General features: G+C 34.8%; 1 protein-coding gene across 2 annotated transcripts in view; it reads right to left on the reverse strand.

Annotated features, from left to right (window-relative positions):
* Positions 1–13,029, reverse strand: part of RRM2B (ribonucleotide reductase regulatory TP53 inducible subunit M2B) — a 34,837-nt gene that overhangs the window by 10,389 nt on the left and 11,419 nt on the right. For both annotated transcript variants that reach the window (XM_032415903.1, XM_032415902.1), the window contains 5 exons: positions 10,560–10,676; positions 9,663–9,796; positions 9,138–9,232; positions 4,997–5,130; positions 526–630 (listed from right to left, as the gene is read on the reverse strand). In XM_032415903.1, coding sequence (XP_032271794.1) covers positions 526–630; positions 4,997–5,130; positions 9,138–9,232; positions 9,663–9,796; positions 10,560–10,676 — 585 coding nt within the window. The remainder of the gene's footprint in view (positions 1–525; positions 631–4,996; positions 5,131–9,137; positions 9,233–9,662; positions 9,797–10,559; positions 10,677–13,029) is intronic.

Genomic DNA, 13,029 nt, shown 5'->3' on the forward strand with positions numbered 1-13,029 from the left:
AAAAAAACATCCTAAGTGGAACATCTAGGTCTTTGTAGTTAGAGATTTTTACATTCTATATATTAAGTTTTACTATTCGCTAATTCATTGATTTACTAATTCTATATACATTTAGTTCACGCTTCAAGCTAGATACCTTGCTCGGTTTTGAAAATACAAAACAAACAAGAAACCGTCACTGCCCTTCGATAGCTGAAAATCTAAAAAAAAAAATTAAAGCTAAAGTAATTCAAATAGTTTGCTATGGCATAGAATGTGACAGATCAACGAGACAAAAAAAAACAGTCCTGAAATAGATTTTCGTATACATAAAACTTTCACATATAACATTTACTTACAAACCAAATTATAAACTGACATAATAATTGAAATGCATCATCTGTTGGTACTGTCAGGTTGACTATATAATTGCGGATATTTGCTTTGACCTACAAGTGGCAATTTCCTGAATCAACCCAATACAATAATGGTACAAACATCAGAGAAAAAAGAGAATATGCTAATCATACAAGCTTCCCTGCTTACCTGCTCAATTTCAACAGCATTAACAATGATCTCCCTGACCCTTTCTTCTGAAGGCTTATTTACTAAGTATTGAAACATCAGGCAAGCAAAGTCACAGTGAAGCCCCTAAAATAGAAGAAAAATACCATTGTCAAAGAATGTTTAATCACCTATTTTCACACTGTCATGTGTCAGGCATCATAGAAAGTAGGTTCTAGGAATGCAACACAGAATTTCTGGAAGCTAGAAGAGGGAGTCATGGTACCAGGAACTACTTTCCCTCAAATCTTATTAAAATGCCAATTATAATAACCTATCATGAAAATTTTTCAGTGCCAGCAAGTCTTAATTTGTCAACATGAAAGATGAATTATTAACAACAACAAATCTGCAACCAAAATCATTTTGGAAAGGAAAACAAGGCAAGGGCTGAAATGAAAATTCTTTCATTTCTAATGTCTAAAAAAATTAAGAAATGATTGAAAACAATAAGTGTGTAAAGAAAGGGTGAAACTCAGATTTCAAAAAGACAACATTTATATTAAATAAGAATGGCTCAAGATAAAAATAAATTCAGTGCAATGAAGACGGAAAGAATTAAGAATGCTAATTGAAGCTGTACACAGCAGAAATGACACTGCAGATAACCAAAGAAGAAAATAAACTCGTGAAGTACCTTGAGAACAGAATGGTTATGCAAATGCAAGAAATGGGATAGAGCTTTAAATAGAGAACAGAGCAAGGAGATCCAACCTACAATAATCAGGATTCCAAAATACAGAACAGACGGTATAAAGCTGAAAACAACAGAAATAATTGCAAAAAATCAAAACAAAAAAAGAAAGAGGCCAGAGACAGAGAAAGATGATGCAGTGCCAAACTAAATTAAGCTAGAGACTGTAAAACTAAGCAAGGCAGAATCAATGAACATTTCTAAACTACAAAGAAAAAGAAATAATTTTGTAAGCCACCAAGGGATAAGGAGGATGAAGGAATGTGCACCTTAAAGGATTACAAATCAGTGTAAGCTTGGGTTTTTCTAAATAAATCAACAAAAACCAAAGACAAATGAAAGATAAGACTCAAATCAACGGTTGTATTCCAAGGATTATTTTCCTAGTTATCGTTCCCAGAAGAAACCATCAGAAAAAAACCTCTTTGAACAGCTAATCTTTAGAAGATTTGTTAGGCAAACATTTTTCCCAGACTGGACTCAAGAGGATACTTCAAATTACCAAAGGCTGAATTTCAAATAAACCGTGAAAGCTGTTAAAGAAAGTGTTGATTAGGACTGACAGCTAGCTACCTATTACAGAGATGAGTAAATCAAAGGTAGGCACTCATATTGTTAAATCAATAAGTGAATAAAATTAATTTTGAGGCTTAAAGCAATTCCAATCAAAATCTCAATAGGATTGTTTTTAGTTAAAAGAATCGGAGACTAGAACTTAATTATTTGAACAACTAAAAAGAAAGGATAATAGGATAATTAAGTAACGTCATAGAGGTGCCAATTATCCCTATAATATAAAACAAAATCAACAATCATATCACAATATATAAATGTAGAAAATTAACATGTTATCTATCTTAAATTTGCATATTATATGTCAAATGTATTTCAATTAAAAAATCAATCTGGAAGTATAAAGGGACAGAATCTTGTAAAAACAGTTTTAGTAGGAAAGTTATGAGATATATACTACTAGCTATCAAAACATAAAAAACTACAATAATTAAAAGTGTTTGGGGGCACCTGGGTGGCTCACTTGGTTAAGCGTCCCACTCTTGATTTTGGCTCAAGTCATGATCTCAGGGTTGTGAGATCAAGCCATGCGTCAGGCTCTGTGCCGGGCATGGAGCCTGATTGAGTTTCTCTCTCCCTCTCCCTCTGCCCCTCCCCCTCCTTAAAAAAAAATGTTTGGCACAAATTTGACATATAGGTTAATGAAAAGAAAAAAAATAGCCCAAAACAGATTTCAGTACATTTAAAAACCTTAATATATAATAAAGAAGACATCACAAGTCAATGGAGAAGGATGGATTACTTAACAAAGAGAACTAGAAAAATTTCCTGAGTGTATGAAATAAAATTAAATTCTCACTTATCCTATACTACATTTATATTAAATTCTATACTTATACTAAACAAAGTCCAATTGTATTACAGAGCTAGATGTTATAAAGTCAAGAAGAAAATAGGTGTGATTACTTAACTAATCTCTGAAAGCGGATCACATCAATTTCAGGTTTTTGTATGTTACAAGAAAAAATAAAATTAAAAAGCAGAAGACTGGGGTGCCGGGGTGGCTCAGTCGTTAAGTGTCTGCCTTTGGCTCAGGTCATGATCCCAGGGTCCTGGGATTGAGCCCCGCTTTGGGCTCCCTGCTCCATGGGAAGCCTGTTTCTCCCTCTCCCACTCCCCCTGCTTGGGTTCCCTCTCTCGTTGTGTCTCTCTCTGTCAAATAAATAAATAAAATTAAAAAAAAAAGCAAAGGACAAACTGGGAAAATATTTGCAAAAATATGACAAAAATATATTATATTCATATAATAAATATAACAAATTCAATAAATAAACACTTATTGAAAGAGCCCTATCAGTCACTATGCACTAGGAATATATATCAATAGAAACAGAGGCAAGAGACAAGCATAGGAAAATACAGAAAAGGATACAAATGGCTAATGCCATTACGAAAAAAAGTTCACTCTAAGTAGTAATCAAATAAATGCAAATAAAACCAACAATGAGAAACCATTTACCCCTATCAACTTTGTCAAATATTTAAAACATAAATCCAAATTCTGGTGAGGTTATGGTAAGAAAAGACATGTTCATATATTGCTGGGTGGGGCTTTCTATCAAATTTCTGGGAAGAAATCTGCAAACTAGTATGAATAACCTTCAAAATGTTCATACCTAATAACATAGTAATTCTACTTCTAGGCAATCTAGCTAAGGAAAATAATATGAAATTGGGATAAAGCTTACACACAAAAGATATTCATTTTACATTATAGCAAAAGGAATAAACAAAAAACCTGGAAAAAAACCTAAATTTCCAAGTATAGAATAGTCAAATAAGTGATACATTGTTTCATTAGAATATTATATATCTAACAAAACTACTTTTTTTTAAAACTACTCTTTCCAAAAAATGCTTGATTTCATAGAAAAATGCTCACAATGTTCTGTTAAAAAAACGCAGCTCACAAAAATATGAAAAAAGAATATTTCATATTATAAAATTATGATGTTCATATATATCTACATAGGTTTAAATGTAAAAAACTGTCTAAAAAGAAATACAATGAAATACTAAAAGTGCTTATCTCTGTTAAGATTGAGTGATTTTATTCTCTTAATTCTCTATAATCACTACATACGACATTTATGATAAAAATTATTAGAAACTGAAAGGCAGGAAACAACAAAAATTATACAAAGCATTTTATGGCACTTATAAACTATTTTCACACATACCGGTTCGTTTTATTTTAACAAAACCCTGTCAAGATTTATAGTTGAAGAAACTGAGGCTCAAAGAAGTTAATAACTTGACAAGGTCACTTAGAAATAAGCTGAGGGGCCAGGATTAGTGTAGTCAATACATGTGAACTGAAGGCTGTGATGGGCTAAACCCTGAGAACAGGAAGAAAAATAAGACAAGGTGCCTGCACACAGGGAGCCTAGAGTCCAGCAGAGGAGAGAGGTAAGAAGTGCAGGACATGTTATGGACTCTAAGACAGGGGCAGATTCCCGTTTCAAAGGGATACATAAAGGAAAGAGGGGTCAATTCTATCTAATTGAGTCAGGGAAGTTTTGAGTTGCCACTTGTAAGAAGGTGATCAACAGATGAGAAAAAAAAAAAAGGCAGGAAGATGGAAACATTATCGCAGGCAAAGGGAGACAAGATTTAGTTACTGGCTGGATGTGGCTGAGAAAGAAAAAAGCAATCTAAAATGACTCCCAGATTTCAAATTTGGATGATTGGGTAGAAGGCAGCACCACTGAATGAGACAGGGAAAACAGAAGAACAAATCTGGGGAGAAAGATGACGAGTTTGATTTCTAAAACATTAGGTTTGAGATATCTGGAGCCTTTCAGGAGAAACTAACATGCACTTGAACACCTGGCTTTGGAGCTCAGGAAAGAATGTGCTCAAGTTTGGATTGTTTATGAGCATCTACATGGTAGCTGATCCGATGGAAATAGATAAGATCAGCCAGGAGGTCATGTACAGTGAAGAAGAGGCCAAGGTGGGAACCCAGGATTTGGTGATATTTAAGGATGAGCAGGGGAGACTGAGGAGGGACAGTAAGAGGCAGGAGAAAAACACAATTCTTAAAAACCAAGGAAGAAATTACTTTCTATTTTCTTTTAATTACCAGGATATCTGTGTCATCATCAGCATTTTCCAGGGGAAAGAAAAATAAATGAACACCAAATAGGAATACAAATATAACTAGAAGAATACTTCATTCCTTACTTCATCTCTGCTGATGAGTTCATTGGAAAACGTGAGTCCGGGCATGAGACCTCTTTTCTTTAGCCAGAATATAGCAGCAAAAGATCCCGAGAAGAAAATCCCTTCTACAGCAGCAAAAGCCACCACTCTTTCCCCTGGGAGACGTAAAATAATTTTATTTCCTGAAATATCACATCCTGTCGACATTTGCAAACACTCATCTATAAAATACACATATTTTTACATATATTTATGCCAATATCACAACTATTTTGCCAAGAAACAAAATCAACAAATTAGTGCCATGGCCAAGGGTCTTCAGAGGAGGAAATATGCCACCTCTACCTACTACAGCAGAAGGGTATGTAGGTATGTAGGTATGTCTACTTCAAATCTTGTATCAGACATTGGACTCCTATCGGTCTTGGTATCTGGACAAAGGAGAGCTTTCCCTACTCAGAAAAAAAAAAGTGATTTATCTGTGCACCACACATGCCTATGAGTATAGTATGTGCACGTAAGCGTGTGCATGTATTGGAATAGAGAGTAGAAGATAAGATTTTATGACAAATGTCTCCCTCTTTATGGTTGAGGAAGGGGAGGTTGCTGAGGTTTTTATTTTTAGAAACCTAAGATATCTTACAGATTAGCAGTAAACATTTCAAAAAACATTGCCATGCATCTGCAATTAAAAAAAATATGACTCCAGCTAAAGAGAATAAGTATATCTGTTGGATAAAATATCCCATCATATAAGCAAAAATACTATCTTCTGCTAAATATATAAGGCCCAATTTCAAAAGTTACTCACTGTTAGGCAAGGACTTTTCAGAAACCCATCTCCTAAAAGGTCTACAATGGAACCATATCTGTAACACTGTCTCTAGGGGTTGATTATAAGTCTAACCCAAACAAATGTCACCACATTGCATATGCTCAAGAGAAATATTTATATACATGTCTGTCTAGGGAGAAAGGTTTGGTCTCCAAGACTACGGGATAAAGGCAGCTGAGTGCTTGAACCAACTACAGGCCTGTTTCATCGATAACATCATAGCTTGTATCCCAGTACTGTTACAGGACCAAACACAGAGCAGGTGCTTGATAAATGTGTTCGGAACTGAATCAATGAAAAATATCTAAGCGCTAGATGATAAAAGACATTACTCTTCATTCTATGAAAACTGCTAAAATCTGATCCAGAATACTTATAACTTCCAGAACAAAGGTAATTATAATATTTAAATTTCAAAAAGAAAGGTGACTTAAATTTAAATATTTCTTAACTATTTCTGGCAGTCTCTAAATAGTACTCTGGTTTGTCCTCACTCTTTTCCCTGATTATCTTAAATAAATCAAATCAGATCAATTATATCAAATACTTGTCTGTTAGTAGCCCAAACCATCAGAAAAACTTCTATAGCATTTTATTTTTACAGACACAATTTTAAAAGTCACGTTGAAAAAAATAACAGAAGAAATGTAAATTAAATAAGTACTTATTGAGTATATACTGTGTAGAAGGAATTATTAAGAGAAGAATCTTTAGTGTATTATATACTAAATACAAAATATAATAATAAATCACTATGGTCTGCTGATTTTTGAAAACAAAAATGGCTCTTTAGACTATATTTTTTAAGATGAAGATTTATCCTTATTTTAACACATAGATTACTATATTTTAATCTTGCTATTAGTAAGATAATGGATAGTTACAATTGATATATTCTTCATTGTCATTAAGGTAATGTTATGTGCACATTTAAATGTAAAAGAACTAGATTATAATACAAACACGGTATTAGCAATATTGATTCTTTCAATCTATGAGCATGGAATATCTTTCCATTTATTTGTGTCTTCAATTTCTTTCATTAATGTCTTAGAGTTTTCAGTATACAGGTCTTTCATCTCCTTGGTTAAATTTACTCCTAGGAATTTTATTCTTGTTGATGCAATTGTAAATGGGATTATTTAATTTCTCTTTCTGATAGTTCATCATTATTATTATATAGAAACACAACAGGTTTCCGTATACTAATTTTGTATCCTGCAACTTCACTGAATAGTTTTTTTAATGGAGTCTTTAGGGTTTTCTATATATATCATGTCATCTGCAAACAGTGAGTTTTACTTCTTCCTTTCCAATTTGGATGCCTTTTTTTCTGCCTAATTGCTCCAGCTAGAACTTCCAATACTATGTTGAATAAAAGTGGTGAGAGTGGGCATCCTTGTCTTGCTCCTGATCCTGAGGAAAGACGTTCAGCTTTTCATAATTGAGTATAATATTAGCTGTGAGTTTGTCATATATGGCCTTTATCATGTTGAGGTATATTTCCTCTATACTTGCTTTTTTGAGAGTTTTTATCATAATTGGATACCGAATTTTGTCCAATGCTTTTTCTGCATCTGCAGCATGGGTTTGCCTTGACAGCAAACAATATGGAGAATTTGCCTAGAGCCCCACTGTTGTCCCATGGTGACTGCCACCCTCCTCTATTTTCTCTCTAGGTTACTTTCTTTGGTAGTTACAAAATACATGCTAGCTGCAAGCCTGTTCATCATTTTTCATCGGTACCTATCCATACTATTTTCAATGCATATTGAACACCTTGATATTTCTCTCCTTTTTTCTTTAAAGCCAGTGTTTCTCAAACCACTTGTGAGAAAATCAGCTGGGTATAAAATGCAGATTCCTCAGTCCTACCTGGGCCTCCTAAATCACTCTCTGGTGAGGACCAGGATTCTGCAGGGGTTTTCTGCAAACTCTCGGATAATTTTTACGCATATTGAGAACCATCACTTTTCTCATTCTTGAAATGAACTGAAGGCAATGCAAACATATCTATTTCTTCCCTGATATCTAACAGGCTTGCCCCATACCTTACTCTACATCACTGGTTCTCAGCGTGTGGTCCAGTGGGTCCCTGCAAATCCACAGACTGAGGAGGTCTATGGGGTCAAAACTATTTTCATAATAATGCTAAGGCACTATTTATTTTTTTACTACCTTTCTCGCATGAGTGTACAGTGGTGATTTCCAGAGGCTACATGACATGTCCACAATAATCTGAGAAGCCTGGTAAAATAGTCTTCCCTTTTCTAACTACACATCTGAATAAGACTGGATTTTCTTCATAACTATACAAGAAACTACAACAATATTCTGCAACAAATTGAATGTGGAAGCAGATACAATCTAGTTGTCTTCTATTAAGTCAGACATTTTAAAAGCAAAATTTGGGGGAGAGGGGGATGTAGTGTTTTTTCACAAATATGTGTTATTTGTAATAAAATATAATGGGTTTTTACTATACTTTTAAATGTTACGGAAATATCAATAACCCACACCAATAGGAGAGTCCTCAATAATTTTTGAGTACAGGGACGCCTGGGTGGCTCAGATGGTTAAGCATCTGCTTTCAGCTCAGGTCATGATCCCAGGGTCCTGGGATCGAGTCCCACATCGGGCTCTGTGCTCAGCAGGGAGCCTGCTTCTCCCTCTCCCTCTGCCTGCCTGCCTGTCTGCCTACTTGTGATCTCCCTCTCTCTCTGTCAAATAAATTAATAAAATCTTTAAAAAAAAGAATTTTAAAAAAAATAATTTTTGAGTACAAAGAAGTCCTGAGACCAAAAATTTTGAGACTTGCTTTCCCCATAATGAATAAAACCAGAAAGTAAAGACCACTAATTACAAAATAGGTAAGTATGAGACAGGTACTTAGAGCTATTCAAATGAAGTATCTGAATATTTTAATTAAATATTTATTGAGCAACTACTATGTATAGTTTTTCAGAAACTACATATTTGTTCCCTGAAAAAAATGTGACTTTGACTTGCTTTAACTCCCTTAAATAAAAATTCATGAAAGCAGAGACAAACTGTGATTGCTACAATATTCTTGTCAGATTCTAAGTGACTTTTATTTACCTGTAATTATGTACTGACATCTTAACCTTTCAACTTTCAACTTGTTAAACAAAATAGATAACAGCTTTAGATTATTTTAGGAATAATGATTCTACTAAAGGTGGACAAGGAGACATTTGTACTCCTTTTCCATTCTGGCACTTTGATTAGTACCTGATTGTCACACCACATAAAAAGTGTTATGTCAACTGAGGCAAATTTGATCATTTTTAAATTAAAGCTGTTTACCAAAAGTAGATTTTCTATCTTCTATCCATCGTAAGGCCCAGTCTGCTTTTTTCTTAACATATGGCATTGTTTCAATTGCATTAAATAAAAATTCCCTGTAAAAACAAAAGAATGGCAAAGTTATTCATTTGTTTTTCTTAATCAGAATAAATTTTCATTAGTTTAATCATCAGTAATAATTGCAACCCTATGATATGCTATCAGATCTGCTGTTTTTCTGTATTTTTGCATGTCCAGAAAGTATAGAAATAAAACTAAAATTCAAATTAGTGATTTGGATCTGGTTTGATACAAAATTGACTAAAGTCAGTATTCAATTTCTAAACAGAATGTGCTAATAAACAGTTTTTATACTATAACATCCAAAGATGAACTGGTTCTGTACAAGATTTTTTAACCCAACACATTATTAGATGATAGAAAACATTTGAATAATTTTTCCCTAACATTTGGTTTTGGAGTAAATTCTCCTCTTAACATAAGCAATAGCATAAACCTTTGTAAATAAAATCCCAGTGGTAATACCTTTTCTTGGGATCTCTGATGTAAGTGTCTATTAGCAAACTGTACATCTCTGAGTGAACATTCTCGATGAGAATTTGAAAGCCATAGAAACAGCGAGCCTCTGGAACCTGTACCTCCTGACTAAAGCGCTCCACCTACAAAAATAAGGGAAACATATCCAATTCTGTGGACTCTCATTAAACACTGCAAATCAGAACCTGGACACCAGAATTATCACTTAAAAATTACCTGTCATGCCACAAAGAGGTTACACAGAACTTAAGGATTATTTTAAGCAGTATTATCTATCAATCCTCTACAATAAATTAGTTGCATAATGCATTCTTAGGCAATTAAATGAATTGACCTAATAGGTGGAGATACTTCCTATAAAGCCAAGTAAATTTCAGAACGGCAATCAAAAATTCCTTTGCTTTGTAAAATTGACCTTAAGTCTTTATTTTCCCCAACAGCAGACAGATCGATTGAAGCCCCTTCTAATTCATGATGAAAGGTTGTATCTTTCTCTCTTTAATAAGAAAGCATGCCTCCTGGCCAACCATAATACAAGTTTAAAAATGGGGAGCCAGAATGCAGTGCTTTATTACAGAGCTCCAGAAGGGTTATTAAGGTGCAGCCTTTCTATTAAGATTACTATCTACGGGTAAAAATCAAACTCATGTGTTTGCATTGTAAGTAGTTTTGATTGGTACAATATCTTGATTTCATGATATTTTGCTGGTCAAATGGGAGAAATGTACCCTTTTCTCTGACACTTCACCAGAAAAATATCTTTGAAAGTTAAGCTGTATCTAGTTCATTTCCTAGAAGTCATTTTTCAGGCTTAGTCTAATTGTCTTACTGCCATTATCATCATTTAGCTGCTGAATGGGAACAGAAATACAACAAAAATCTTACCAAATTTTCATTCACAATTCCATCACTGGCTGCAAAAAAGGCTAATATGTGAGAGAGAAAATACTTCTCATCCGATTTAAGCTTGTTCCAGTGAGGGAGATCCTTTGATAAGTCAACCTGAAATAAGAAGATTTTCAAAAATTTTAACTTGGTGTTTAATTCTTAAAGTGTTTGGAAAACTAACTTCCATCTCAAAGTTAGGGATGGACAACTCATTAGCAGTAAAATGTGAAAGAGGAAAAAATGTTAACATAACTGCTACAGACTGAATGTTCATGTCCCGCCCCCCCCCCCCCCCCCCCCCCGCCAAATTCATATATTTGAAACTAATGCCCAATGTGATGGTACTTGGAGGTAGATGGAGTCTTTGGAAGGTGATTAGATGAGGGTGGAGCCCTCATGAATGGGATTAGTACCCTTATAAAAGAGTCCTCAGAGAGCTTCTTCACCCCTTCTGCCATGTGAAAACACAGAAAGTAAACAGCTATCTCTGAACCAGGAACTGGGACCTCACCCAACACCAAATCTGCCAGAGACTTGATCTTGGAATTCCCAGCCTCTAGAACTGTGAGAAATAAAATTCTGTTGTTTATAAGCCATCCAGTCTAAGGTTTTATTGTAGCAACCTATAACTGACTAAGACTATACAAAGGAACACAATAAAATAAAAGCATTTTGAAGGACTCTATATTCTGGCTAACTGAGGCAGAATAAACTAATGACTTTCAGCAACCATGGCTTTAACACGATATATGATACTTACTGTAGAGTTAGATTAGTTACCTATTAAGCAATAGTAGCTGCTACTTTACTGCCAGCTAATCTACTTTTATACCCAGAAAATAATATCAGGCATGTAACAAACTAGGTTTTAAAGCAATTTACAGGTATGGCTTCCTCTGGGAATAGAAATATTTTTGAAAATGGGGAGCCTCTGGGTGGCTCCAGTTGGGCATCTGCCTTCAGCTCAGGTCATGATCTCAGGGTCCTGGGATGGCGCCCCCGCGTGGGCTCCGAGCTCAGTGGGGAGTCTATTCTCCCCCTCCTTTTACCCCTCCCCCTGCTTGTGCTCTCTCATACAAATACAATCTTTAAAAAAAAGAAATATTTTAAAAAATGTTTATTAGGGGGCGCCTCGGTGGCTCAGTCGTTAAGCATCTGCGTTCGGCTCAGGTCATGGTCCCAGGGTCCTGGGATCGAGCACCGCGTCGGGTTCCCCGCTCAGCGGGGAGCCTGCTTCTCCCTCTCCCATTCCCCCTGCTTGTGCTCCCTCTCTCGCTATGTCCCTGTCAAATAAATGAATAAAATCTTAAAAAAAAAAATGTTTATTAGAACCAGTCCTTGGAATTAATAGAGTAAGGCACTCTAGAGTTTGATGGAATCTACAATTTAAAATAGTATTTAAATGTACCTTATAGATATTATTTTGTCTTAGGAAGATCTCTGAAGTATTTTTCACAATAACTTCATAAACATTTGAAATATATAGTTGTCCTTTGTCCTTTCATTTATTCTAACAAAGCCTTAATCTCTTTAACCATTCCAAAAAGGATTAATGTTTCATTATTTGTGTTCCTTTTTGAAATTCTTTTTCCTGTTATTCTTCCTCTTTATTCTTTAAATGTTTACTGAGTACCTATTACATGCCAGACACTGTAATAAGTGTTGGAGAGGCACCTGGGTGGCTCAACCGGTTAAGCATCTGACTCTTGATTTTGGCTCAGGTCATGATCTCAGGGTGGTGAGATCAAGCCCCACACTGGGCTCCACACTCAGTGGGGAGTACGCTTGAGATTCTCCCTCTCCCTCTGTCACCCACCGATCCCCCACTCTCCCTCTCTCAAATAAATAAATAAATCTTTAAAAAAAAATAAGTGTTGGAGACACAATGGGGTTGGGGGGTATACTTGTATGTATCTTTTAAAACATGCAAGCTAGATATCAGGTCCTATTCCCTTAAGAGCTCAACTCAGGGTTAACTGAAGGACACCTTCCTAGTTTTTATGTGTTATACTCCTGATATTAAATTTTATATTATAATATGCTCACTCTTAAATATTAAACTTACCTCTTTGAACACTCAACTTCAAACAAAAAGTCTTATAAATTTCATTTATACTACGTTGGTCATTTCCCATTCTTAAAACGTAAACCTTCCTATCCAGTTTTATCTCCTTTGAACAAATTCTCAATTTCACTTTCTAAATATTGATTCCAAACTGCTGGTTATTAGAATTGTCTGGTAGCTTTAAAAGAAAAATCCAAAACCCTAGACTTTTTCTTCTGAATCAAGCTTTCTGATGACCAGCGAACTTAGGAATAAAGCCAAACCACAGATAAAACAAGGAAGTCTAAAGTTGACATAATTTATTTAAAGGAAAAATATGTGGAACTGTATGTGTTTGACTTTCTTCTAAAATGTATATTTAAATAAACAAAATATGTACCAGCCTGTGTATTTTAATTTTTT

The sequence above is a fragment of the Phoca vitulina genome, unplaced genomic scaffold (genome assembly GCF_004348235.1).
Source record: "Phoca vitulina isolate PV1807 unplaced genomic scaffold, GSC_HSeal_1.0 scaffold18, whole genome shotgun sequence".
NCBI classification, from domain to species: domain Eukaryota; kingdom Metazoa; phylum Chordata; class Mammalia; order Carnivora; family Phocidae; genus Phoca; species Phoca vitulina.